Raw genomic sequence first — 27,339 nt, 5'->3', positions numbered from 1 at the left:
GTGTACTGATGGAGCATCATGGGATGAATTTTACAGTTAAAGGGTCCAATCGTCCATTATCCGTAACCGCTTATCCTGCACAGGGTCACAGGCAAGCTGGAGCCTATCCCAGCTGACTATGGGTGAGAGGCGGGGTACACCCTGGACAAGTCACCAGATCATCACAGGGCTGACACACAGAGACAAACAACCATTCACACTCACATTCACACCTACGGTCAATTTAGAGTCACCAGTTAACCTAACCTGCATGTCTTTGGACTGTGGGGGAAACCGGAGCACCCGGAGGAAACCCACACAGGCATGGGGAGAACATGCAAACTCCACACAGAAAGGCCTTCATCGGCCACTGCGCTCGAACCCAGAACCTTCTTGCTGTGAGGCGACAGCGCTAACCGCTACACCAGCACGCCGCCCAGTTAAAGGGTCACAGGATGCAAGAAGCCTGAGAAGCCCTGTTTGTCTGAGAGTAAATAAAGTTGGTAAATACACAATATAACAATCAGGAAATAGCTTATATTTCATAAAAAGCTTGTTTTCCTTGGCCCTTTGCTGATTGTTGTTATTTCAACAGAATATGACACGAATGTTATTCTGTCACTTGTACATTTTGCACTAGAACTTTCTTGTCTGGAAGTTCAACACTTCCTGTACCTGACTTTTGCACTTGTTGTACGTCGCTCTGGATAAGAGCGTCTGCTAAGTGCCTGTAAAGTAACAATGTAATGTAATAAACACCCTAATGATAGTTTTGAATTATAAGCACTGTACTGAATATACACATTTATTATGTGACTTGCATTTGAGTTTTGGTTCAAATCCATTTCATTCAAGCGACAAACTGGCTAAAAAATATCACAACATTTATTGACGGTGGGTTGCGGTTTCCACTGCTGCAACAAAACAAAGTCATAAAATATTTATGCAGTCCCTGTCTATGCTTCATGAACCGCACTGTGAGAACCACTGAGATAAACCATGAATTTGAAAGAGACATGAAGAAAGCTGAATTCGTTTTTGTTTTAATTATTTTTATCTATAAATATTACATCACACCAAACTGAAGGAATAAAACATTCACACATCAGTGAAAGGTCTGCAGTGTTTGTATGTACATATGCTACATGCTGAAAACCAAACGTGCCCATGTCAGAGACGTCCTGTTTGGTGTTGTTTCTGGAATGAATAATGAAAATGAAAAGAATTCACTTCAGTATTGACTTAGTAGGCTACAAAATGCGTTGAGAAAAATATATAAATAATTAAGAATATAATAATTAACTGTACAAAACAGTGCAAAGAGACAAAATTTTAGATGTTCTATTAAAAAAACAAACAAAAAAAAACACTATTTACATTTTATACACAGTTAGAAAACTAGAAACGTATTGTAGCCCTGTATCTTAACCAGGCATTTGTAAAGGTTTGTAAACAACGCAGAGTAATGCTACATCTAAAAAAAAAATTACTGAAAGAAAAAATATTCTTATTTGTTCCATGATGAATGAAATTAATGAGAAAGGCTTGTTTCCTGATGAATAAAATGACGGGTAATTTTTTAAAAGTTGAATTTGTACAGCATGTGGAAAAACAAACTCAGTGTTCCTGTACCTAGTCAGCCTCTGTTCATTTCCCCAGGGAGATTATTTAGTGATACTGGGCAAGCTTGGCCTCATGCAAAGCCCTGTCTCAATGCCGGTGCGCGGGTGTGAGTATGTGTGTGTGTGTGTGAGAGAGAGACAGAAAGTGTGAGAGCGAGAGTGTAGTAAGGCACAGATTAGCCAGCTATGTGCACAAGTCCGGGCGGGTGGAAGCCCATTGTTCTCTTTTATGACCATCTCGGCTGTGTTTCCATAACGCCAAGGCCCCGAGCACTGAAGTTAGGCTGCGTCCGGTGTGCTGAAATTCCAGGCAAGGCTTGAATCATCCCGGTACTGGAGTCAAACTCCCAAATGTTGTCATAGTCTATTTCCTGGTCATCCGGTTCCACTGGTTTAAGATAGGAATGATCTTCTATGAAGGGAAAAAATGAGGAGAAGGCAAACGTTAACGACAGTTCTGTAAAATATGTTAACTATGTAAAAGCTGTTAGAGGTGTAGATTGCAAAGATCAAGCATGTATGACAGGATACTTGGGCTCTTTAAAACCTGTGCAATTAGAGGTAACCCTGCCCTTTAGTCTTACTGAGGAATGAGCCCTGTAAATTCTTTCGGACTGCAGGTGTGGGAGTTAAACATTCTGCACAACAGTCAAGGCAATGACACCAAAACTAACAAGATGGTCCAGATAGTTTACAAGTGGGCATGGCATTAAATAAGTAACAATTATTCGCTGAAGGCGAAGTGAATATCGGTGAATAATAACCGAGACGAAATCGAGGTTATTATTCAACAATATTCACTGTGCCTGAGGAGGATCATTGTTTTAGTATAAATACACAGGCGATTTTTTAAAAAATAAAACGTATTTATTTCAAACTTCAGAAGCAAACGTAATAAAGGCACACACAGACTTGTCACTTATCTATGCCGACTCACATAAAATACTTTCCCTGTGTCCAAAGCCTTAGTGAGGATTATTTACACCCTACAGTATATAGGGCACGCATAGTATCCCACAATGCATCACGAAAAGTAGTGTACAACGATAGTCACTAACCAAAGCAATATATCCCATCATGCATTGCGGTCACGCTGAAAGAAATCAAATTAAAAGTCTCAAATTGAATTTAATAAAAGGCAGCGGCAAAGAAGAAAGTATTCAGCCTTGATTTAAAAAAAACTGAAAGATGCAGGTACTTTGTATTAATTAATGTGGGAAATACGCTCAGTATAATATGGATTTATCACAAAAATACATGCATGTATTTATTATTTTGAAAACCCATCAGCCAACTGATCTGGCACGTTTTAATTGTGCGACAGTAATGACGTAAATACCAGCACAACGGACTAGTGTCCGAAAGCGTTTTTTCATTTTACCAATGAGCTCACTATATCAGTTCTCCATATAGTAATTCCCTGAGTAGGGAGTAGTGAACGAGTGAGCGATTTCGGACACAGGGTTTGATTTGAAATCGATAAAATAAATCACAATTCCACTTTCCCTTTGAATAGTTTTAAGGTTCATGTTTCAAGTTTATTTGTATAGCGCTTTTAACAACAGACATCGTTTCAAAGCAGCTTTACAGAAAATTAAAGGCTTTAAAGGAACAGTCCACCGTACTTCCATAATGAAATATGCTCTTATCTGAATTGAGACGAGCTGCTCCGTACCTCTCCGAGCTTTGCGCGACCTCCCAGTCAGTCAGACGCAGTCAGACGCGCTGTCACTCCTGTTAGCAATGTAGCTAGGCTCAGTATGGCCAATGGTATTTTTTGGGGCTGTAGTTAGATGCGACCAAACTCTTCCGCGTTTTTCCTGTTTACATAGGTTTATATGACCAGTGATATGAAACAAGTTCAGTTACACAAATTGAAACGTAGCGATTTTCTATGCTATGGAAAGTCCGCACTATAATGACAGGCGTACTAACACCTTCTACGCGCTTCGGCAGCACATTGATATCTGAGCTCCGTATCAATGCGCTGCCGAAGCACGCAGAAGGTGTTAGTACGCCTGTCATTATAGTGCGGACTTTCCATAGCATAGAAAATCGCTACGTTTCAATTTGTGTAACTGAACTTGTTTCATATCACTGGTCATATAAACCTATGTAAACAGGAAAAACGCGGAAGAGTTTGGTCGCATCTAACTACAGCCCCAAAAAATACCATTGGCCATACTGAGCCTAGCTACATTGCTAACAGGAGTGACAGCGCGTCTGACTGCGTCTGACTGACTGGGAGGTCGCGCAAAGCTCGGAGAGGTACGGAGCAGCTCGTCTCAATTCAGATAAGAGCATATTTCATTATGGAAGTATGGTGGACTGTTCCTTTAAACACATAATTTTATCCCTAATTTTTCCCTGATGAGCAAGTTTTAGACCAAACTTTGTAGCATCTTTAGTGCTTTTAGGAACAGCATTTTCTTTCATAATTTGTAATTCTTCCTCACTTATGGTGACAAAGCGATTGGCAGCCATTTTGCCGAGTCACTCGAGGTGATTATCGAGAAATAGTTAGAATTTCTCAACCAATCAGCGCGTGCGATTTCCTATATTCCATATTTATACTAAAAGAATATAATAAATGCTCATCAGCTGGCAGACTGCAGGCATCAAGCAAAGTAGTTCAGGGGATTGGACTGAATCCTGTCGCAGAGCTGATAAAAATCTAACCAAATATTCAGCAACTCTAAACATGAACCAGCATGACATTTCTTGTGGCCAGTCACATGCGTTCATGCGAATTATTGAGCTGAAGGCAGCTCATTGGACCAGAGGGACATTAGTTCAGAAAGTGGAGATTGTTTAAAAACTTTCTTAGATGTCCATTTGATTTTTATCTCTAGTCAGATTAGCAAATTGATAAGAATTTTTTTTAAATTAAATATACATGTTTAAATTTAGGGCGGCACGGTGGTGTAGTGGTTAGCGCTGTCGCCTCACAGCAAGAAGGTCCGGGTTTGAGCCCCGTGGCCGGCGAGGGCCTTTCTGTGTGGAGTTTGTATGTTCTCCCCGTGTCCGTGTGGGTTTCCTCCGGGTGCTCCGGTTTCCCCCACAGTCCAAAGACATGCAGGTTAGGTTAACTGGTGACTCTAAATTGACCGTGAGTGTGAATGGTTGTCTGTGTCTATGTGTCAGCCCTGTGATGACCTGGCGACTTGTCCAGGGTGTACCCCGCCTTTCGCCCGTAGTCAGCTGGGATAGGCTCCAGCTTGCCTGCGACCCTGTAGAACAGGATAAAGCGGCTAGAGATGATGAGATGAGATGTTTAAATTTAAAGACGACTGAAATTTATGTTTACTGTACGTTAATTCTCATTCAGTGTCTCATATGTTTAACATATGACACAAGTGCATCTATGAGAAAAAACATAAAAACCATTAACATGTTTCAGCCATGTTTAGTTGCGTAATCTTTGCGAGAGAGGAATTTTATGTAACTGAACCATTCTTTTTAAATTATAGATGTTCCAAACCCTCAATTATAGTAATATACTGGACATTTAATAAGGAGCTCATCATGCAGTGTGTCCCAGCTGTGAGCTTTAAATCACTCTCGGTAGTAATTCTGTCCTTTTACTCAACTCCTCTAATGTGCCACCTGCAGTGCTGTCATCTGGACTGTCACTGCGCTGAGCTTTAAAACACACACACACACTTTCCCTGCCCTTTAAAATGCCCTGACACATGCACTACCCACTCCTCATGTCCAGTCCTGTCCTGCCACTCAATATAAACCTACAAGCTATGAGCTGAGAAACCTGATCAATTAAACCATCTCGCCTGGTGTGTATGAAGTTAAATGCCACAATTATAATTATCACAAACGTTATACATAAATAAATCAGCAAAAATAGATGTCTTTACACCTACTTTTGTGTGTTTACAGAGACACAATCCTGAATATCTAGTTCTGGTTGTGCATTTGACAAGCTATTATGATAGCCATATAACGTTCGCATGACATGAATTTTTACCTGGGGTGAGACTGTAGGGCAACTCCCGCGTGTGTGTGGCAGCCAGGCCTAATGACTCTCTCTGCAAAACACATAATGCATTCATTTTACATTACTGTATAGAGAAAATATGTATTTTCAATGTATGGTTTATAACACCAGGGAACGCACTTTCTGGTGATTTATATACACTACCGTTCAAAAGTTTGGGGTCACTTTGAAATGTCCTTATTTTTGAAAGAAAAGCACTGTTCTTTTCAATGAAGATCACTTTAAACTAATCAGAAATACACTCTATACATTGCTAATGTGGTAAATGACTATTCTAGCTAAATTCTACTAAGGCTACATCCACACAACAACGGCAACGAGATGTTATTTAAAAATATATCGCGTCCAAATGGGCAACGATCAGTAAAATATCAGGTCCATATGGCAACGCAACGCTTGCTGAAAACGATGCAATACACATGCCACACCTCTAGGGGCGCTGTAAGACGGTCCCTTCGGAGACACCAGAACAATAGAAGAAGTAAGGATGCATGCGCTTAAACTATTATGCGCGAGACTTCATATTAGCCACAAAGTCAGGAAAATCTGTTTGTAAAACTACATTATAATGACCAAATACAATGAAAAGTATTTTTCCAGTCTCACCTGTGAAAGGTAATCCCATGTGATCTCGTTTGGACGGCAAACCTGTTGGTACAGTTAAACGCAGCTAATCTTTATTCTCCGCTTTGACCTATCCAATATGGCGGCGAGGATGACGTATGATTCTACGCGGAAGGCGGCGTCTTTAATGGTCCGGAATAAATTGAATGCTACACGTTGATGGATTAATTTGCTCTTCTACGCCCTTTTTGAGGAATGTATTGTAGGACTTAAGCCAATATCTGAAGAGGTGAGATCGCTCCTTTTTTTCCCTATTTTTGCTGGTGGGATTGACTCTGCCCTAAGGGCAGAGTCTCTCTCTCTCTCTCTCTCTCTCTCTCTCTCACTTTGCACCATTACACAATAAATATTCACAGTGAAAATATTTTGTAAGTGCGTTTCATGAACCAAGTTATAGGATTTGTTGACAACTCGCATCGAGTTCGTTACACTTCTACCCGGCGTGAAGCACTCACAGTCATGTGGTTGTGACGTCATCGTAAACAAATCCGTTCTACTCATCCAGACGACTTCACAACGGCAACGTTGCCAGATCTTTCCACTCTGGAACCCATTCTCAAAAAGATTGCGTTTTGAGCACCCAAAACGCCGGTGCCGTGTGGACGCCAGGCCTAAACGATAAGCAATTGTATCGGAGTCACCTGAATCCGTTGCCGTGTGGACAGGGCCTAAATGTCTGGTTTTTGGCGCAATATCTCCATAGGTGTATAGAGGCCCATTTCCAGCAACTCTCACTCCAGTGTTCTAATGGTACAATGTGTTTGCTCATTGCCTCAGAAGGCTAATGGATGATTAGAAAACCCTTGTACAATCATGTTAGCACAGCTGAAAACAGTTTAGCTCTTTAGAGAAGCTATAAAACTGACCTTCCTTTGAGCAGACTGAGTTTCTGGAGCATCACATTTGTGGGGTCGATTAAATGCTCAAAATGGCCAGAAAAATGTCTTGACTATATTTTCTATTCATTTTACAACTTATGGTGGTAAATAAAAGTGTGACTTTTCATGGAAAACACAAAATTGTCTGGGTGACCCCAAACTTTTGAATGGTAGTGTATAAGTGTATTTCCTGGGGTTACCTGTGTGGCGTGGTTGTGCTGTGGCACCGTGTTAGGGGCAGGTAGCAGCTTCAGTCTGGCCACAGCCTGCACACGCTGCTCCATAGCCCACTGCGTGCTGCTCCCATCATGCTCCTGGGGCTGACTGCTCCTGTTCCTGCGGCCTAGAGGAGGCGTGCACAAACGGAAGGAGGCCGGGAGGAGTGGAGGACAGTGACGTTCCATGGAAAGCTGTGAGGAATGCTGTTTAACACAAACGCAGCACTGTTATTAACCAGAATTTCCTCGTAGTGCTAAAATTTATTTTAAAAAAATAACTAGAGAACCTTTAGGATACTAGAAAGAACTGTTTTTCTAAATTGATTACTTCAAAAAAACCAGATTTAGTATAATGTGTGGATGGAGGTAACTCTTTTCCGTCTAAGTTTTTTTGTAACTGATTTTAAAATCTCACCAGTCTATCCTAAACCACTATTTATACTTGTTGCCCTAGCTGTATTCCAACATAGCCAATCAGAAACAAGTATTTTCCACAATCAGTCTCTAAAACGCCTGTCTACTCCAAGTTGCTACTTAAGTGTCATTCCCTCAGACGGCTCTTTTATGCATCTGCGTCAATCAATTAGTCATTAGGACTTCAAGGTCTTGGCTTGTCAAATCAGCAGTCGTGTTCTCTGCGCACTCGGACACAGTGAGCCCAGGTGTAATGCGAGAAGGCAATGTGATATCCTGCCCCACTTACCGATGACACCTTTACCAAGTCCTCCTCCAGAGGGTACATGCCAGGGGTGGTAGGGTCGTCATACAAGGGCGAGAGAGGTTTGCGGTGGGTCAGCAAATCTGAGTGGCGTTGTGGGATGGAGAGCTGGTATTTTATGGAGCTTTGTGGTGTGCTCCAGCTGTTAGACTGTTCCAAAACAAACCAAATATGAGCACATCTATTATAAATCCTTGTTCACGTAAAACTGTTATGTAAGCAAACCAGTATTGTTAGAAAATAATCAACCTTTTCATTGATTATTTTCTAATAATGTAACTACAACGGTACATTCCAGATTGTTTTGTTTCTTATACCACAGTAGTTTTTCAAATATTACATCTGTAAAAAAATTATGAATGAATGAAATCATAACTTTTTTTCACCAATTTATAGTTATATTTAATATGGTGTAATATCCGCAAGAAGTTACGTCTTATCACTTAGAACAGTCATTCCCTCATCAGTCTCTTACTGACTGTTACAAAGTGCTGACACCAGAGACGACTTCTATAAATGATAAATGCTTGTCTGCTTACAAAAAGCTTCACCATATCAACAACTTCTTGTTTTCCATTGTTTAAATAACAACACGTTTTAATTCACGTGTTATTAGTTTTCAATTATCAATTTCATCTAAGTTTCTGTAAATTGGAGGTTACTGTAGAAACAATAACATATCAGTTGAGCTCCTATCCAAGCCGTGTCTCTGGAGGATGTCTACCAAGACAGAGAGGCATCAAGGAGCCATTCAAAACGGATCAAACTTTCATTTCCTGCCTTCTAAGGCTACATCCACACGACAACGGCAACGAGATTCTTTTTTTTTAAATATCGTGTCCACATGGGCAACGGATCAGTAAAATATCAGGTTCATATGGCAACGCAACGCTTGCTGAAAACGATGCAATACACATGCCACACCACTACGTGCGCTGTAAGACGGTTCCATCGGAGACACCAGAACAATAGAAGTAGACACATGCGCATAACTGCGCATGCGCACAGTGACTATCCCTGTCACTGTCACACGCACACACTTTCTCACTCCCTATCCTATGGATATAGTCCCTTTAAATCACGTGCTCGTTTTTTGAATGGAGACGCGGAAAGAGGAATGAACGGGGGTGGATGGAAGCCGGTACGCCAACATTCTGATATCCTCCAGAATTCTTTAATGGTCCGGAATAAACATCTGAAGAGGTGAGATTGCTCCTTTTTTTTCCCTATTTTTGCTGGCGGGATTGACTCTGCCCTAAGGGCTATTCTCTCACTCTCTTTCTCTCTCTCTCACTTTGCACGATTACACAATAAATATTCACAGTGAAAATATTTTGTAAGCACGTTTCATGAACCAAGTTATAGGATTTGTTGACAACTCGCATCGAGTTCGTTACACTTCTACCCGGCGTGAAGCACATGTGGTTGTGATGTCATCGTAAACAAATCCGTTCTACTCATCCAGACGACTTCGCAATGGCTCCGTTACCAGATTTTTTCACTCTGGAACCCGTTCTCAAAAGATTTCGTTTTGGGGCACCCAAAACGCCGGTGCCGTGTGGACGCCAGGCCGAAACAATAAACAATTTTATCAGATTCATCTGAATCTGTTGCCGTGTGGACAGGGCCTTAGATGCCTTCAAACTGCCTCCCGTTGAAGGCAACATTGATATATCCTCAATGCTGCCCATTACCCATAAATCTGTGCGGCAGCTCCATCAAACAACGGAATTTTTTTTTTTAAAAGATGGTGGACCAAGCTTCACATAATGATGATTTCATGTACAAATATAAGATTTTGGGCTTTTTTTGTTGTTGCTGTTTAGATTTTTGAAAAGTTGCCAAGAAATAAACATAGTATTTTATAACCCTGTGAGTGTAACCAGATAAATTTGTTTGATATGATTTGTGAGGCATCTGTTAGCCAACTAGCTAACTCTTTGGTTTAGTTACACGGCATGCTGACGTCACACATTTACCATCAATGCGATTTTAAAAATTTGTTTAAAACAAACGTCCTGAAAAGATGCTTTCAGTTGAAAGCCCTGCCTTTTGAGACACCTGTCTATTATGGCAGTGAGGCAACAACGCAGCAACCTTTTATTTCGAACGCAGCCCACCTGGCCAATCAGAATCGAGAACTCTACAGAGGTGTGGTATAAAGCGATGTATTGAAAATCAGGTCTGGAATACCTTTGTCAAAACAGCATGCAAGATTTGAGTTACCTTTATAAGTGGGGCCTTCTCGATGTGCTGTACGGTAGTGTTGTGGTGAACTGCGCTGTATGGAGTGTTGTAAATGGGAGACATGGGCTCCTCAGAGGACAGGTAGGAAGTGTGCTGAGGGGAGGAGTAGCGCAGGGGTAATGGTGCAGGTCTGGTTTGAGACGACATACTGTTGGTCCTGCTGCCCAGTCTCACTGAATACTGCGTATCAACAGAGGCGGGTCTGCTGGAGATGTACTGTAATCATATAGGAACAGGAATGCAACCAGGTTAGTAATGGACAAGAAAACAGACATAAGCCTGTTGCAGAGATGCCAACATGCACGATTTGGGCGTAGCAGCTACGGATTTGAAGCACAAGTTTTCAACCGGTTTTGCCCGTGTGTCGATCAAATCAACATATTTTTGGCGTTCGGATTGCTCCACGTGTCACTGATTTGGATGAATCCAGGAATTTCCGTATCCTTATATTACCTGCGCTGTGACTGGCCGAGAGGTGACCTGATTCGTGCTCTCGGCCAATCACAGTGTGTTTTAAATGAAGTGCTCAGAAATGCGCTGTAGTGATGCGTAGTCATCTTCCTGGAAGCAAACTGTCTTCGTTGATCGTGTTCCAGAACTGAAATTTTCGATTTCTCTCACAAACCAGTGTCAGGTGTGAAGTGAAGACAGTCATACGACAAAAGTACACTGGAGAAAGCAAAGTCGGCTACATACAACAAATTATTTCAGTAACTTCAGCACGCTCAGTTTAATTAAATGTTGTATGGATGGGGCATCTTTCAGTATTGACTGTAAGTTAAATCCAGTATTAGACTGGTGCACAGCTCAGGAAGTAAATACAGTAGAGTATTAATTTTGTTATTGAAAGTCCTATACATAAATCTTTTGTTGATCAAGATGAAACTACTGAAACACTGTATTACAGTACAAGCTCAGCTATTCGAACCCCTTTTATCTGAACATCCTCTTAGTTAGCCAAACTTTTCCCCAAAGAGTTTGGATAATTGAGCTTACACTGTACAGTAAACCCTGCATTTATTTTCCTCAAAAAGTAGCTCAAAATGGCCTAGATTGCATCTCTGAGCTTCCCTGAAATTTGGTTTCTGTTGGCCTCGGCGGCCCCCAGGCCCCCGGCCTAATAGGAAGCCTTGCTTCACTCAGCTTCACCTCACTGCACTTGGAGATGCTACTCTTTTTCATTTGTCAGTGTTGGCATCTCTGCTTTTGGATCTGTAACTTCAAAGAGCAAATTATTTGCACAGCTGAAAAGGAAGATGTACTGCATAATCAGTAAATACGCTATGATATCGTCCCTCCCAGCAGAGCTCGCTTTGGGCATTCTGCCCTGTTAGTTGTAAATTAATTAGACTCCTTGCTTCTGATTCCACTGCTGGGAGGGAGATAGAATATCCTGGCACTAACATCATGCGATACCGTGGTGCAACTTCAAAGCCGATCACCATTCAGGTCATCTGTTGAGATATGTTGTGCTGTGTGTGTGTGTGTGGGTGAATCCTGCCGTGGAATGTTTCTAATAACAGAAAACATCTGAGAGCGCTCAGGGGATATCTTCACTTTTTACCCCCAGTATTAGAAGACTCAGGAGGGTGACATGCTCGGCAAAACAAGCGCAGATCAATGTGCTTTTCGTCTGCAAGCAAAGGACGCTTTTACATGGTAACAGAAGGAGCATGGGTTGGACGCTAAGTTAATAATTGATAGGGCCAAGACCACAGAAGTTTTCCAATGCATGACTGGATACTGCTCCTCCAAAATAAACACTCGAAAGTAAGCCAGGTCAGATCACTTACAATAAGTGCAGTCCACCCTTAACACTCCTTTTCCTAAGTTGTCCCCAAAGTTTATAATGGATGTCTTTTGTGCATGCTGTTTTGAAAATGTCTGTTGTTGTTTGAATGTTGGATAGTCGTTGTATTGTCTTTGGACTGTGAATATGTTTACATTGTTATGTGTAGTCTTGATGACCGACATACAAATAAGAACTTCCATGTATATAAAGGAACAACTTGACAGCAGTTTACTGAACAGTACTGTAGGACTTATTATAAGATTCAGCAGCTGTACAAACACCATGATAAGGGCCGGGATGTTCGCTTACACAGAGAGGCTCGGTGTAACCAGGGGAAAGGGGATTGTCATCGCCGTGGGGCAGCTGGAACTCGCAAGATCTGCGTCCGCTGTGCAATTTCTGCAGTGCGACTTCTTCGGCACCTCCTCGGTTACTGCCGCTCCATCTCCCATTTATCTCAGGAGCCTGGACGAACAGGAGAACAGTGTGAATACCTAGCTTATGACCTTTTCCGAAACTACTGACATTTTGAGAGTCTGTCGCACACTTACCTCTCTCTGAGTCGGCGTGTAGATGATGTCGTAGACTGGCGGAGGAGGGCTAAGGACGGGGACGTCTACTGCCTTGAAGTGATGGATCCAGTCACGGAACTCACTTGTGTTCAGACACGACACGACGATGGGGTTAATCAGTTTCCCTGCCCAAGACAGCAAGAGTGATTAGCATTGGATAGAAAAGGTTCTGCAGGATTCAGTGTTAAGCAATAAAACAATGGAAATGGGATAATCATTAACCTACCTTCGATCATAAATGTGTTTGGCTTGATGTCTTGGCATGGGGTTGTAACTGTAAGCATGTTCAGAGGAAGTTTTCCCTGTAAGCACAAAACACAGTGAGGTTTTAGCTCAGGCAAGTGTCTTTTAGACAAGGAACAAAGTACAACAACAGAGTGCTTGTTTTACCTTGTAGAACAAGCCATCACTCTCCTCAGACAGTATTATAAGATTGCTAGGGTACATCACCAACAGTCTATCATACTGCTCCTGTGGGAAAAAGTTGTGCTGTGGTCATCGTTGTGCTTTGTCTAGATTAATAGATGCATGAAATGCTTGGGATGTGTACCACTATATTGCTTTTGAATCACAAATATGAGATGATAAGGGTCCTACACTCTACAAATACAGTATTATCTACACGTACAGTGCACATGCGTGTGCACATGTGCCTTCCCTGCCAGGAGATGGTGATTGCAGAGCGCTTGCTCTGACACTTTGACAAGGGTGTGTCAGACAAGCAGCTGTAGGGTGAGTCAAGTCCATGCATGAGCAAAGCAACTGGTTCGCACGCCCAGCTTACACAACGGGGCACACATCTACATGCTACCCTTTAAAAAAAAAAAGAAAAAAAACACACACAACCTGTCTGAATTCTCACCTTTCCTGTGGGAAAATGCATTTCAGTGCACTGCATCTTATCACTCTGCAGGTCTGCAGTGAATGCAAATCTGTTAACAGTCCAATTTAAAAGCAGCTAACAAATAAGAGACGTTTTAGAGCCTGAGGGTAATTTGATCTTGTTAAAGGGGTGACTAAGATCATATCAGATGCTGCCCCTAGTGAACCAGCCAGGCAGCAAGCAGCACTGACGGAGAGTTGATGTAATCAGCTGCGCAACAAAGTGGTTCATAAAGAGGGGCTTCTTAGTAGCACCTTTGTTGTCTACATGTGTACATTTCCTCCCTGTGATCTGATATCAAATCAGTATGCCTTTTCACAAAGCACTTTCAACCATGAAAAACTAAACAACTGGAGATTCAAACTACACCAATGCCGACCAAAGCCGACTAAGGACACCGCACTCTTACAGATGGGTTATAGACGTAAATACACATGTATATACATTAAAAAAAAAAAAAATGTTGTGCAAGGACAAGCACTGGGACCACATGCCCACTTATTTGAAAGTGTACCATCTGTAGTTAATGTCTAATTACGATCACTCTTCATCCATCATTATGATTTTTTTAAATGTAAAATGTCAGCATAATATTTGATACATATGTTCAAGTACATACGATTTAAACAATCTATAACAGCATAGACATCCTCAGTAGTTACATTATGTTATGAGTTTGTAGAGTTTCTATATAATTAGAAAACTGTTAGAGACAAAATTTGTTTAAAAAATATTAGCATGAAAATGTTGCCTTACCTGACAAGGCAAATGCTGTAGCCTGACTTTAGTGACACAGGTGATTGGCCCCAGACTTTCCCGCTGAGAACCCTCCCATTCATAGATCGGCTCTCTACTGATGGAGTTCCTCAGCTCTTCTTTCCCTTCTGTGGACTGCTCTGTGCTCTGGACCTTATGAAAGTACATGTGAGGAAATGTGAAAATGAGAAATGTGCATTACGGCTTTACGTTCTTAGAAACAACGGCACTAAACTACACTCTTCCTGGTACCTGCAGTGGTTCCGGGTGCGAGTGGACATACGCTACCGTTCAAAAGTTAGGGGTCACTTTGAAATGTCCTTATTTTTGAAAGAAAAGCACTGTTCTTTTCAGTGAAGGTCACTTTAAACTAATCAGAAATACACTCTATACATTGCTAATGTGGTAAATGACTATTCTAGCTGCAAATGTCTGGTTTTTGGTGCAATATCTACATAGGTGTATGGACCCTTTTCACGTGACGTCACGACGAACGCGGCCGCCATTTTGGACATGTACTACCAGTAGTTTACCACAGCCAACATTGAGGAACGGCAGCAAAGAAAGTGTTTATTTTCAGCAAGACTTCCATCATGCCACTATATTGTTGTGCATCTGGATGTAGTAACCATCAACAAACAAGGCAAGGGTTATCATTTTATCGGATCCCGGTAGATGCTGACCGACGGAGAAGATGGATAGCGGCATATCAACGCTTGTGTAGTGACCACTTTGTTGGAGGTAAGACGAATAAAATTAGCCAGAAAAGGCATTACATTGCTGTTAACATTCCATTCTAGTTTACTGTAATTATGATCTGGCAGCTATTTACACCGGATCCAGTGTAAATAGCTGCCGGAGCCAACGTCCGAGGTTCCGGAGCGTGCTAGCTCGCGGCCGGCCGGAGCGCGCTCCGGCAAGCTCGGACGTTGGCTCCGGCAGCTATTTACACTGGATCCGGTGTAAATAGCTGCCAGATCATAATTACAGTAAACTAGTAAATACAGTTTTCTGCATCTCGCTCCTTTTTCTTTTATGTTTGTCGCCTTCCTCGCATTCAAACCGATTCGAGCCGAAGTCCACATGTCCAAAATGGCGGTCGCGTTTACGAAGGTCACGTGACTGAAAAGGGTCTATAGAGGCCCATTTCCAGCAACTATCACTCCAGTGTTCTAATGGTACAATGTGTTTGCTCATTGCCTCAGAAGGCTAATGGATGATTAGAAAACCCTTGTACAATCATGTTAGCACAGCTGAAAACAGTTGAGCTCTTTAGAGAAGCTATAAAACTGACCTTCCTTTGAGCAGATTGAGTTTCTGGAGCATCACATTTGTGGGGTCGATTAAATGCTCAAAATGGCCAGAAAAATGTCTTGACTATATTTTCTATTCATTTTACAACTTATGGTGGTAAATAAAAGTGTGACTTTTCATGGAAAACACAAAATTGTCTGGGTGACCCCACGGTAGTGTATTTTAAACCAGTAAAAATAATTGAACATACTGAAGATCACTACTCTGAAAGCTAGTTAAAATATACACCACATGCACTTCCCTAAGTAAGAGGTACAAGATGTGATGTAGGCACTGCCACGACAAGGAAAGCTACAGTTTGATGTATTTATTTCCTAATAAGTGTACGTCATTTTTATAAACACAGATGAGAAGGAATTTCTTCATATCGAAGTTCCAATCTTTTAAACATTATAGACTGAAATGATTTTGGTTTAAGGCCCATCATTGAGAATCCGTTTGTTTGGTGACCTCACCTATTGCGACAGAGGTACATGTTAGCGCTGGCAGAAAAGTCATTCCTTTTCTATGATACTGTTATTGTGGTTAACCTTAATCTCAGCCACAGTCCCAACCACACCCCTGTGCAGGCCTCATGAGAACACAAAAACACTGATCCAAATTACTCAAACCTAGCTTTACTGCACACCTGCTGCTGCTTTTACGATCTTTTTTCTTTTTTTTTTCCAAGCATATGATTAACGCTGAATGCCGATAGCGCCATACCTTAACTCTGCTGTAAGTCTCTGGTGTAATCGCAGTGCCCCCATTGGCTTCTATTTGTTCCTTTAGGAGACCGAACCAGTTGTCCATATCCTCCTGGTTTGAGCAGTAGACGATGATGGGGTTTAAGCTGACACCTAAAAAGGTCAAAAACATAGGGTCATGGGTTTGTTTCGAAAGGCCGTGAAACGGACAAGTCAACAACTTGACATACCAACAACTGTCAATTTTTTTTTTTTCCAGGTTGTTAAATGGTCTTTATTGTTCAATATACTTAAAATATCAGTCTGGATCTGATTTATATTTATAACATATTTTTATGCTCACCAACTCTCTTGAATGTACCTCATGTGTTAAGTATAACAGACACACCTTCAATACACTTTAAAAGAATGTGCCAGGCCTGGAATCTGACTCTGTTATCAGCTCCACATACCAGCACATATCAGCATAGATATCAGACTCCTACACCAGCTCTGCTTTGTTATTTCCAGTTATGGTTTAGCTTTAGTCAGGGTGTGCTTTATGGATTGATTTTTGTTCCTAACTTGGGATGAAAACTGGCCTCGGTTAAATATTCCCACACTGATGAGAGGATAGTGAAAGTCAATACCATATGAGGCTAATTGTAAATACTTCCATTGACCCAAAACAGAGCATATGAAAGGGTCAACGCTTTCTAGTTTGGGAATTGTAGCACAGCAGTGATCTCTTTGATAAGAAATCTGGAGAAGTTCATGAGTCATTTTAGGAGATTTTATGAGAATACACTACCGTTCAAAAGCTTGGGGTCACTTTGAAATTTCCTTATTTTTGAAAGAAAAGCACTGTTCTTTTCAATGAAGATCACTTTAAACTAATCAGAAATACACTCTATACATTGCTAATGTGGTAAATGACTATTCTAGCTAAATTCTAGCAAATGTCTGGTTTTTGGTGCAATATCTCCATAGGTGTATAGAGGCCCATTTCCAGCAACTATCACTCCAGTGTTCTAATGGTACAATGTGTTTGCTCATTGCCTCAGAAGGCTAATGGATGATTAGAAAACCCTTGTACAATCATGTTAGCACAGCTGAAAACAGTTGAGCTCTTTAGAGAAGCTATAAAACTGACCTTCCTTTGAGCAGATTGAGTTTCTGGAGCATCACATTTGTGGGGTCGATTAAATGCTCAAAATGGCCAGAAAAATGTCTCGACTATATTTTCTATTCATTTTACAACTCATGGTGGGAAATAAAAGTGTGACTGTTCATGGAAAACACAGAATTGTCTGGGTGACCCCAAACTTTTGAACGGTAGTGTACATAAACCATTTTATTTTTTAAACTTTTTTGCTGTCATACCAGGATGTTTAGTCATGTGGTTAAAGGAAATTTTTTTTGCTTCTAAGGGATATTTAAGCATGTCCAGTCTTTTATTTGACTCATATCCTGGTCATGTTCACTCACACTTTGAAGTCCTGGTGTGATTTTTCTTTATAGACTCACAAGCTGGGGAAAAAGGCCTTTATCCAGGAATCATTTTACAACACTGGTGAACCACTTCCAATTGAAAACATGTGACACACAAAACAAGCAAACCTCAGTACGGAAGTGAAACCTGCACGCAGGAATGTGGAATAGTTTAGCTGTGATATGGGAGAGAACTAGAGGAAGAGCTCGCTTAGCACAACAGCTGAGAGAGCTTTGGTACACCTGTTGTATAACAACGGGAGCCTTGAAGGATAATTTCACCCTGTCCTGACTCCAAGCAAATGGACAGACCGCTTGTTAGTTTTAGGTCCATAAAGAGGGCAAGAGTGTTGTAACACTGATGACTCATTGGAATGTTAGAAAATGGGAAGTGGCTGCGGATATACATGTATATATAATGTCAGGATGTGCCTTTATGATCCAGGGCTTTGTGTTGGAAGGAAAAAACACATTTATATCATTGCCTAAAAGGAGTAAAAGTTTTTTTGTGTGTGTGTGTGCGCCAAGCTCACACACTTACACCCACCAGTCGCACCTTTCAAAATAATCTAGGACCTCTCCTTTAACACACGTGTCTAGTGAAGACAAAGTATACTCACCGTTTATTTGGAAGGCAAACTCCTGCGGCTCTCCGAAGCTGGTCCTGTTCTGTACCTTGCATATTGTGAGCTCCTTCAAAGGAAGAGTACCCTATAATGAACCAAAGAAGAAACTTAGTATGTGGTTATAATTACTGTGACGTTGTGTTGTATAGGAGAGCTATGGAGTGCTGTTATAGGAAAATAATCACCCCAAATACTACAGAAATGTGACAATTCGTACACACGCTTGACACATTTATTAAAGAGCAGCATGTTGGATGGTTTATCCATTTTATAGGTGCATTTATTGTTATGGAACATCCATGATACATGTTAGTTCGTGTTTTAGTTTACGTAAGAGCCATTAACTGTCATTCCCTCACCAGTGTAGCTTTTTCACTCTTTCTTGAAGATAATAAGACAAAAAATGCAGTCTATCATGTTGGGGGGGGAATGCACAAAGATGTCCCTGTGTTGTTACAGGTTTACTTCTGACTGTTCCTGAAGATGCCTCCTGAAAATGCTAAATAAACACTTCTGAAAGATCTATAGCAATGTTGTTCAATCTGGGATTTTTTTTCCTCCCAGTTATGTAATAAAACCCTGCCATTATAGCTAATTAATCAACACCTTCTGACTAATTAGAATGAGTATTCAACCCCTTTAGCATCACTTCTGGATAATCAGTATTGCTTTCTCGCCCTGAGGAGACATACAGTGGTGCTTGAAAGTTTGTGAACCCTTTAGAATTGTCTATATTTCTGCATAAATATGACCTAAAACATCATCAGATTTTCACACAAGTCCTAAAGTAGATAAAGAGAACCCAGTTAAACAAACGAGACAAAAATATTATACTTGGTCATTTATTTATTGAGGAAAATGATCCAATATTACATATCTGTCAGTGGCAAAAGTATATGAACCTCTAGGATTAGCAGTTAATTTGAAGGTGAAATTAGAGTCCGGTGTTTTCAATCAATGGGATGACAATCAGGTGTGAGTGGGCACCCTGTTTGATTTAGGCTACGTTTACATTAGACTGTATCTGTCTCGTTTTCTTCGTGGATGCACTGTCCGTTTACAGTAAACCGCCTGGAAATGCCGGGAAACGGGAATCCGCCAGCGTCCACGTATTCAATCCAGATCGTGTCTGGTCCGGTGCTGTGTAAACATTGAGAATACGCAGATACGCTGTGCTGAGCTCTAGCTGGCGTCTCATTGGACAACGTCACTGTGACATCCACCTTCCTGATTCGCTGGCGTTGGTCATGTGACGCGACTGCTGAAAAACGGCGCGGACTTCCGCCTTGTATCACCTTTCATTAAAGAGTATAAAAGTACTGCAAATACTGATGCAAATACTGCCCATTGTGTAGTTATGATTGTCTTTAGGCTTGCCATCCTTCCACTTGCAAGTGATAAGTGATATGCGCTAGGATCACACACACAGCGGTTCAGTCCCGAATCACAGCTTGTTCACTTCACTCGCGCGCTCTATGAGCTGCGCAAGGCCGGAGTGCGCACCCTCCAGAGGGCACTCGCTGTTCAGGGCGGAGTGATTTGGAGCGCAGGATGCCTGCGGAGCCGAGCGTATCCGTGTATTGGTATTGCTGTGTGCACGCAAATCGTGTATTGCTGTTGCTGTGTGCACACTAATCATTTTAAAAACGTTAATCTGATGATCCGCTGATACGGTCTAATGTAAACATGGGCTCAAAGAACAGGGATCTATCAAAGTCTGATCTTCACAACCCATGTTTGTGGAAGTGTATCATGGCACAAACAAAGGAGATGTCTGAGGACCTCAGAAAAAGCGTTGTTGATGCTCATCAGGCTGGAAAAGGTTACAAAACCATCTCTAAAGAGTTTGGACTCCACCAATCCACAGTCAGACAGACTGTGTACAAACGGAGGAAATTCAAGACCATTGTTACCCTCCCCAGGAGTGCTCGACCAACAAAGATCACTCCAAGAGCAAGGCGTGTAATAGTCAGCGAGGTCACAAAGGACCCCAGGGTAACTTCTAAGCAACTGAAGGCCTCTCTCACATTGGCTAATGTTAATGTTAATGAGTCCACCATCAGGAGAACACTGAACAACAATGGTGTGCATGGCAGGGTTGCAAGGAGAAAGCCACTGCTCTCCAAAAAGAACATTGCTGCTCATCTGCAGTTTGCTAAAGATCACATGGACAAGCCAGAAGGCTATTGGAAAAATGTTTTGCGGATGGATGAGATCAAAATAGAAATTTTTGGTTTAAATGAGAAGCGTTATGTTTGGAGAAAGGAAAACACTGCATTCCAGCATAAGAACCTTATCCCATCTGTGAAACATGGTGGTGGTAGTATCATGGTTTGGGCCTGTTTTGCTGCATCTGGGCCCGGGCGGCATGCCATCAATGATGGAAGAATGAATTCTGAATTATACCAGCGAATTCTAAAGGAAAATGTCAGGACATCTGTCCATGAACTGAATCTCAAGAGAAGGTGGGTCATGCAGCAAAACAATGACCCTAAGCACACAAGTCGTTCCCCCAAAGAATGGTTAAAGAAGAATAAAGTGAATGTTTTGGAATGGCCAAGTTAAAGTCCTGACCTTAATCCAATCGAAATGTTGTGGAAGGACCTGAAGTGAGCAGTTCATGTGAGGAAACCCACCAACATCCCAGAGTTGAAGCTGTTCTGTACAGAGGAACGGGCTAAAATTCCTCCAAGCCGGTGTGCAGGACTGATCAACAGTTACCGCAAACGTTTAGTTGCAGTTATTGCTGCACAAGGGGGTCACAACAGATACTGACAGCAAAGGTTCACATACTTTTGTGACTCACAGATATGTAATATTGGATCATTTTCCTCAATAAATAAATGACCAAGTATAATATTTTTGTCTCATTTGCTTGACTGGGTTCTCTTTATCTACTTTTAGGACTTGTGTGAAAGTCTGATGATGTTTTAGATCATATTTATGCAGAAATATAGAAAATTCTAACAGGTTCACAAACTTTCAAGCACCACTATATTGATATGTCAATTACAACAGTGCTTGGTTACAAGACATGGTCGTAAACACAGACATAATAAAAGGAAGTGATTCATGTTAATCGTTACTGTTGTACTCATAGTTTACTCACAGCCATATTATCATAACTGAAGGCAAACAGTTTACGTCATGATCATATAATACGGTGTAATATTTGCTTTTTAAAAATGCGACCATGCAATATAAGGAGGAAGTCCTGGAGTGTTTTATTAATTTTTTTTAAAGTATTTTTAATTAATTTTTTAATTAATTTTTTTAAAGTAAATATTCTAGCAAGTGTCATGGTTTTTCTATAGAAAAGAAGTTGTTCTGACCTGATAGGTGAGTCCGGTGGTGTTATTGGAGACAAAATGAAGGTGTGTTTGGAACAGATCCAAGTAGCAATCATGTACATCCTGTAAGAAATGACACGTAATCCTTTGTTATTTACACAGGCTGAAAGATAGCTCTGTAGCAATGTTCTTGTACAGAAGTTGAAAAATTGTGTAATCAAATTTCTATGGATATGGATTAAATTATTATTATTCTCAAATATCATAGGAATAGGAATATCTCTTAGGAAGTTAACTTCCATCCATCCATTATCTGTAGCCGCTTTATCCTGTTCTACAGGGTCGCAGGCAAGCTGGAGCCTATCCCAGCTGACTATGGGCGAAAGGTGGGGTACACCCTGGACAAGTCGCCAGGTCATCACAGGGCTGACACATAGACACAGACAACCATTCACACTCACATTCACACCTACGGTCAATTTAGAGTCACCAGTTAACCTAACCTGCATGTCTTTGGACTGTGGGAGAAACCGGAACACCCGGAGGAAACCCACACGGACACGGGGAGAACATGCAAACTCCACACAGAAAGGCCCTCGCCGGCCGCTGGGCTCGAACCCAGAACCTTCTTGCTGTGAGGTGACAGTGCTAACCACTACACCACCGTGCCGCCCTGGAAGTTAACTTAAGAAGCTTTAAAGAAATAAGTCAAGGAAACCTTATACATTGTGATGCTTGTTAGACGTGATTCTGGGTTTCCTTCCGTGAGCTGATATTTTATTGATTGTCAAACAATGTAATGTAAATTATGTGCCAATGTGAATAATTCTGCCTGAAGAGAGGGTGCTGCTTGTTACAGTAGTGTTAGCTCAGGTACAGTACCAGTCATAAATTTGGACACGCCTACGCATTCACGTGTTTTTCTGTATTTTGATTATTTTTGCAGTGTAGAACAATACTGAAGACATCACAACTATGAAATAACACATGGAACAGATATGGAATTATGTGGTAAACAAAAAGATGTTTAAAAAAAAACAAAATTTTTCATTTTTTAGATTCTTCAAAGTAGCCAGCGTTTACCTTGATGACGCTTCGCGCACTATTAGCATTATCTTAATCAGCTTCATGAGGGAGTCACCTGGAATGCTTTTCAATTAACAGGAGTGCTTCGTCAAAAGTTAATTAGTGGTATTTCTAGCCTTCTTAATGTGTTTAACAGTAAATTATAAAAATACAGTAAATAGCCCTATTCTACAACTGTAGTAATCCATACAGTATTACACTACCGTTCAAAAGTTTGGGGTCACTTTGAAATTTCCTTACTTTTGAAAGAAAAGCACTGTTCTTTTCAATGAAGATCACTTTAAACTAATCAGAAATCCACTCTATACATTGCTAATGTGGTAAATGACTATTCTAGCTGCAAATGTCTGGTTTTTGGTGCAATATATCTCCATAGGTGTATAGAGGCCCATTTCCAGCAACTCTCACTCCAGTGTTCTAATGGTCCAATGTGTTTGCTCATTGCCTCAGAAGGCTAATGGATGATTAGAAAACCCTTGTACAATCATGTTAGCACAGCTGAAAACAGTTGAGCTCTTTAGAGAAGCTATAAAACTGACCTTCCTTTGAGCAGATTGAGTTTCTGGAGCATCACATTTGCGGGGTCGATTAAATGCTCAAAATGGCCAGAAAAATGTCTTGACTATATTTTCTATTCATTTTACAATTTATGGTGGTAAATAAAAGTGTGACTGTTCATGGAAAACACAAAATTGTCTGGGTGACCCCAAACTTTTGAACGGTAGTGTATGTCAAGAACCACTCAACTAAGTAAAGAGAAACGACATCCATCATTGCTTTAAGACATGAAGAAGTGTCTTTGAATTAATAAAAATAAAGAAAAACACGTTGAATTAGAAGGTGTGTCCAGACTTTTGATTAGCACTGTAAATTTAGCCAAGTCATTTCCTTTCACCTGACGGCAAACTTTCTGATGGGTTCTTCCTATCTCATTACTGACTGTTTGCTAATTGCAAAATTTTCCAACATGTCCCCATCCTAGCTTCTTTGGGCTTTTCCCTTCCTGTCTTTCCTTTTTATTTTGTACATCTAGCAGATAGAGGTTGCTACACTTCAGTGCTCTATCAGTAGCCTGATCACAACCTGTGTGCCTGGAGGCAGCTCTGGAACACAGACATGTTTCAAAAACGTGCACGTTTAGACAGGTACAATGCCCTGCGATGAGCTACATCGATTAATCTTCACTAATGCGCAATGCGACAGGCAGCACAATTCACACAGCTGCGAGAGAAGGACATTCTGTACTCGACAGTTGTCTGTTGTGCTGGGATAATGACAGATGAGTAAATGGATTAACAATAATGTCACAACTGCTGGAGCACCATAATGAGCTTTTAACAGTGATGACTGTCATGGTTGTATGTGTTTGTATTCCTGCTGAGGGATTTCTATATGTAACAGTTTGTTGTGCAAGGTGAGGAGGTGTGTTTTACCTGACAGTGCAGGAAGCGAAAGCGCACTTTGGAGCTGTGGATCAACCTGCCGTAGTTTTTTACATTGATGCTGCTCTTCTTCCAGCCGCTGGCCGGGTCATAAGGAAACGGCGGGTCCCATTTAATGTTCTCTATAGCCTCAAGATCTTTAGGCGACATTTCCTGTAAGCACAAGCATTCCGCATTTCAGCATGCATGAATACAGAGGGAAAAGTAGCAAGAATGCAAGAAATTACTAACCTTTCTCGGGGTGACTGTGCAGAGAATGTTGATGATACTGTTGGACTTCTCCTGCCCCTCCTGTGGATTTTTTTTCCGGAATAGTCTGCTGCTGCTCGGAAAATACAAAACAGAGTTTAGTCATGTGTTTGTTCAAGATCCACTCATGATTTTGGCATGAAAAACAGGTCAGCAGGTTTGGTCCTAGTGACCCAGATGTAATCCAGTAACTCAGAGCTGCATCATTTGACTCAGTCAAGTCTCTCCGTTGGTCATTTCCACACAAAAGCCTTTACATTTCCATTGTTGTAACCTTTCTGGACCTCCTATAGCTTGTAATGGTCAATGTATTATACATCCCACTCCATACACCATTTACTCGCACAGAACAATGGGGCTTATGTTTCCAGACACAGGCCATAGATATCCCTATATCTCTGAAAAAAAAAAGGTTCATATGTCATCGTTCGTCACCCCTGACCCCCATTTGTAGCCATTAGTGTCAGATTAATATAATGTCGTCTTTCCTGCACATTCGTGAGACAGGAAGTCAGTTTGGAGATGTCTTCCCGTCGATCTGATCTGCTCAGTTCCAGGTTTTTGTTTTTTTTAAAATGCGATTAGCATTACAACAATAGGATCATTCATGCTCTGAGGGATTGGATGTATCATTGGTATTCCATGGTGAACACGTTTGGTATTCAGACCAGTTTAAACTAGGACAGGTATTGGCAAAAATAAAGAAAGCATAGCAATGCAAATGCAAAGCCAGACAGAGTCATCTGAGGTATTACATTAACTTTCATTGCTCAGGTGATGGTTAAAAAGAGTGATCCTGCTCCGTGTGACAATGAGACAGGAACCAGGAACACTCTCATCTTTGTTCTTGATCAACGGATAGTTCACCTGTTGCAGCGTGTGTATGTGTGAGTGAGTACAAGAGAAAGGGAGAGTAGCAATGAAGAGTTGTTTTGATTTAAAAGTCTACAATCAACTAGTAGATCAGTTTCAAACCCTGAACAACTTGATAAGCCGACCCGTCTCCAGGCTTAGTGTGACGTGACTAGGCCTGCTACAATGGGCACTGAACAGTGCGCAATAAAATAACACAATAGGTCTTTATGGCTTCTTGGTCTTGGATGGTGCACAGCATAGGATACTGTATAAACCTACAAAGTCTCTAAACAGCATGGCCAGACTACCATGCCTTACTCTCGTGAACATATAGTTTCATTGTAAATATTTCTCATAAATAATATTTTATTGGTTTGAGTGTCAATACTGAACAATACGCTTTGAAGCAAGGAGTTTAAGACTTGTGGGAAGAATTTGAACCCAGTTCTTTATATTTTCTTACGACTCAGTCGTTCAAGTCAGATTCATGCACATTTCTTACGAGATCGGATTGATATAAGCTGACTTCATGTACCATGTATGGAAAAACACAGTCTAGGCAACTCGGGCAGCTCTGAAAGCTGAATCAGAGGGGTAACTTTATCACAACCTTGAACTCCATCAACACCTGTGAGAGTCAGCTTGCCTGCGAACTGTGATCCTGTCACCAAGCTGATGAGAATTGCATCCACTGACATTATGCAGAAGATCGTTAATCACGAATCACGACGGGAATGTTGACGCTGCCACTTTATATGACATATCGTATCATCTGTCATCATGTACTCCACGAAACAACCTCAAGTCAGTCATTAAGTCAATGACACTTCTTCATCTTACTATTTACATATTATTCAGGTATGACAGTCAAAGTAATTGGAAAAGGTATGTAGTTAGACAATGAAGAGTGTATACATCTTCAGAAGTATTTAATTAGTTTGTTATACAGAAACCTGACCCTTTTACTTTGGACTGATTTTATACAAAAAGCCGATGTCGTGTATATATACTGTGTAACAGAGCAGAAGGACAGTGTTCTTTACCTGTTCCGCCGTATGAAACTCTTGCTGGAGAACCTGAAATTGTGCTGAGGAATGCATGACATGCTACTCCCCATGGTGATCCGTGTGTATGTAAATCTTCCCAATCAGTGAATCTCTTTCTTCTGGGTTGACTGTGTAAAAATCCAAGCTGTGTGGAGCAAGTGTGTTCACCACAGAGGTGAGACTTCTACTGAGAGCTCACCAGACTGAGGAGTGTATACAGTGTCAGAGTGGGAGGGGACACACTGAGGTGTGTGTAAAAGTGTGTGTGGTTGAAAGAGGAGGAGGAGGAGACTCGGGAAGGGGGCAGTGTCAAAGAGTTCACATTTGCTTGGGATCTCTTCACTAAGGCTCATAACAAAGGCAGAAGTGCCCCGTTTCACACCAATAGGGGACAAATGGCGCTCATTTCAGTGTTTTGAAGGCCATCGTGAAAGAATGTGAAGGTCCGAGTGGAGCCTGATGGCGTCAATCAAGACACAGGCATGTCTGAACAGTAACTAATGCCAAGGGAAGCTACTATTTTTACACGCATGGACCCTTAAAATTTATATGTACATTTTAAAATAAGAATATAAATTCTTATTTTTCCTGATTTAAAAAAAAAATTTCATTAGCTCTACAAACGTAAAAAAAAAAAATCCATGACCAGGGCAGGAAACACGTCTCATCTCATCTCATTATCTCTAGCCGCTTTATCCTGTTCTACAGGGTCGCAGGCAAGCTGGAGCCTATGGACCCTTTTCAGTCACGTGACCTTCGTAAACGCGACCGCCATTTTGGACATGTAGTGGACTTCGGCTCAAATCGGTTTGAATGCGAGGAAGGCGACAAACATAAAAGAAAAAGGAGCGAGATGCAGAAAACTGTATTTACTAGTTTACTGTAATTATGATCTGGCAGCTATTTACACTGGATCCAGTGTAAATAGTTGCCGGAGCCAACGTCTGAGGTTCCGGAGCGCGCGCGAGAGCGCT

The 27,339-nt window shown here is 41.2% G+C and overlaps 1 protein-coding gene across 1 annotated transcript; it reads right to left on the bottom strand.

The window, feature by feature from the left end:
• Positions 1-1,001: 1,001 nt before the first annotated feature.
• Positions 1,002-26,568, bottom strand: plekhn1 (pleckstrin homology domain containing, family N member 1). Its single transcript, XM_060938310.1, has 16 exons — positions 26,363-26,568; positions 24,447-24,537; positions 24,207-24,368; positions 21,730-21,810; positions 18,392-18,482; positions 16,321-16,454; positions 14,302-14,454; positions 13,053-13,133; positions 12,889-12,964; positions 12,642-12,787; positions 12,400-12,555; positions 10,278-10,514; positions 8,037-8,201; positions 7,316-7,537; positions 5,584-5,644; positions 1,002-2,013 (listed from the first exon to the last, which is right to left on the bottom strand). Exons 1-16 carry the CDS (start codon positions 26,434-26,436, stop codon positions 1,829-1,831), a joined length of 2,115 nt encoding a protein of 704 aa, XP_060794293.1. The 5' UTR covers positions 26,437-26,568; the 3' UTR covers positions 1,002-1,828.
• Between the last annotated feature and the right edge of the window lie 771 nt (positions 26,569-27,339).

This window comes from Neoarius graeffei, chromosome 13, assembly GCF_027579695.1.
Source record: "Neoarius graeffei isolate fNeoGra1 chromosome 13, fNeoGra1.pri, whole genome shotgun sequence".
Classification (NCBI taxonomy): Eukaryota; Metazoa; Chordata; class Actinopteri; order Siluriformes; family Ariidae; genus Neoarius; species Neoarius graeffei.
Note: the sequence above shows the minus strand (reverse complement) of the source record. Positions and strands in the feature narration are given on the sequence as shown.

Coding starts and splice junctions, on each gene's coding strand:
- plekhn1 (XM_060938310.1), bottom strand. CDS start 26,436: ATGGGGAGTAGCATGTCATGCATTCCTCAGCACAATTTCAGGTTCTCC. Junction 5,645..7,315: donor AGCACAACCACGCCACACAG/GTAACCCCAGGA, acceptor TGTGTTTTGCAG/AGAGAGTCATTAGGCCTGGC. Junction 2,014..5,583: donor GCCCTACAGTCTCACCCCAG/GTAAAAATTCAT, acceptor TTCCCTTCATAG/AAGATCATTCCTATCTTAAA.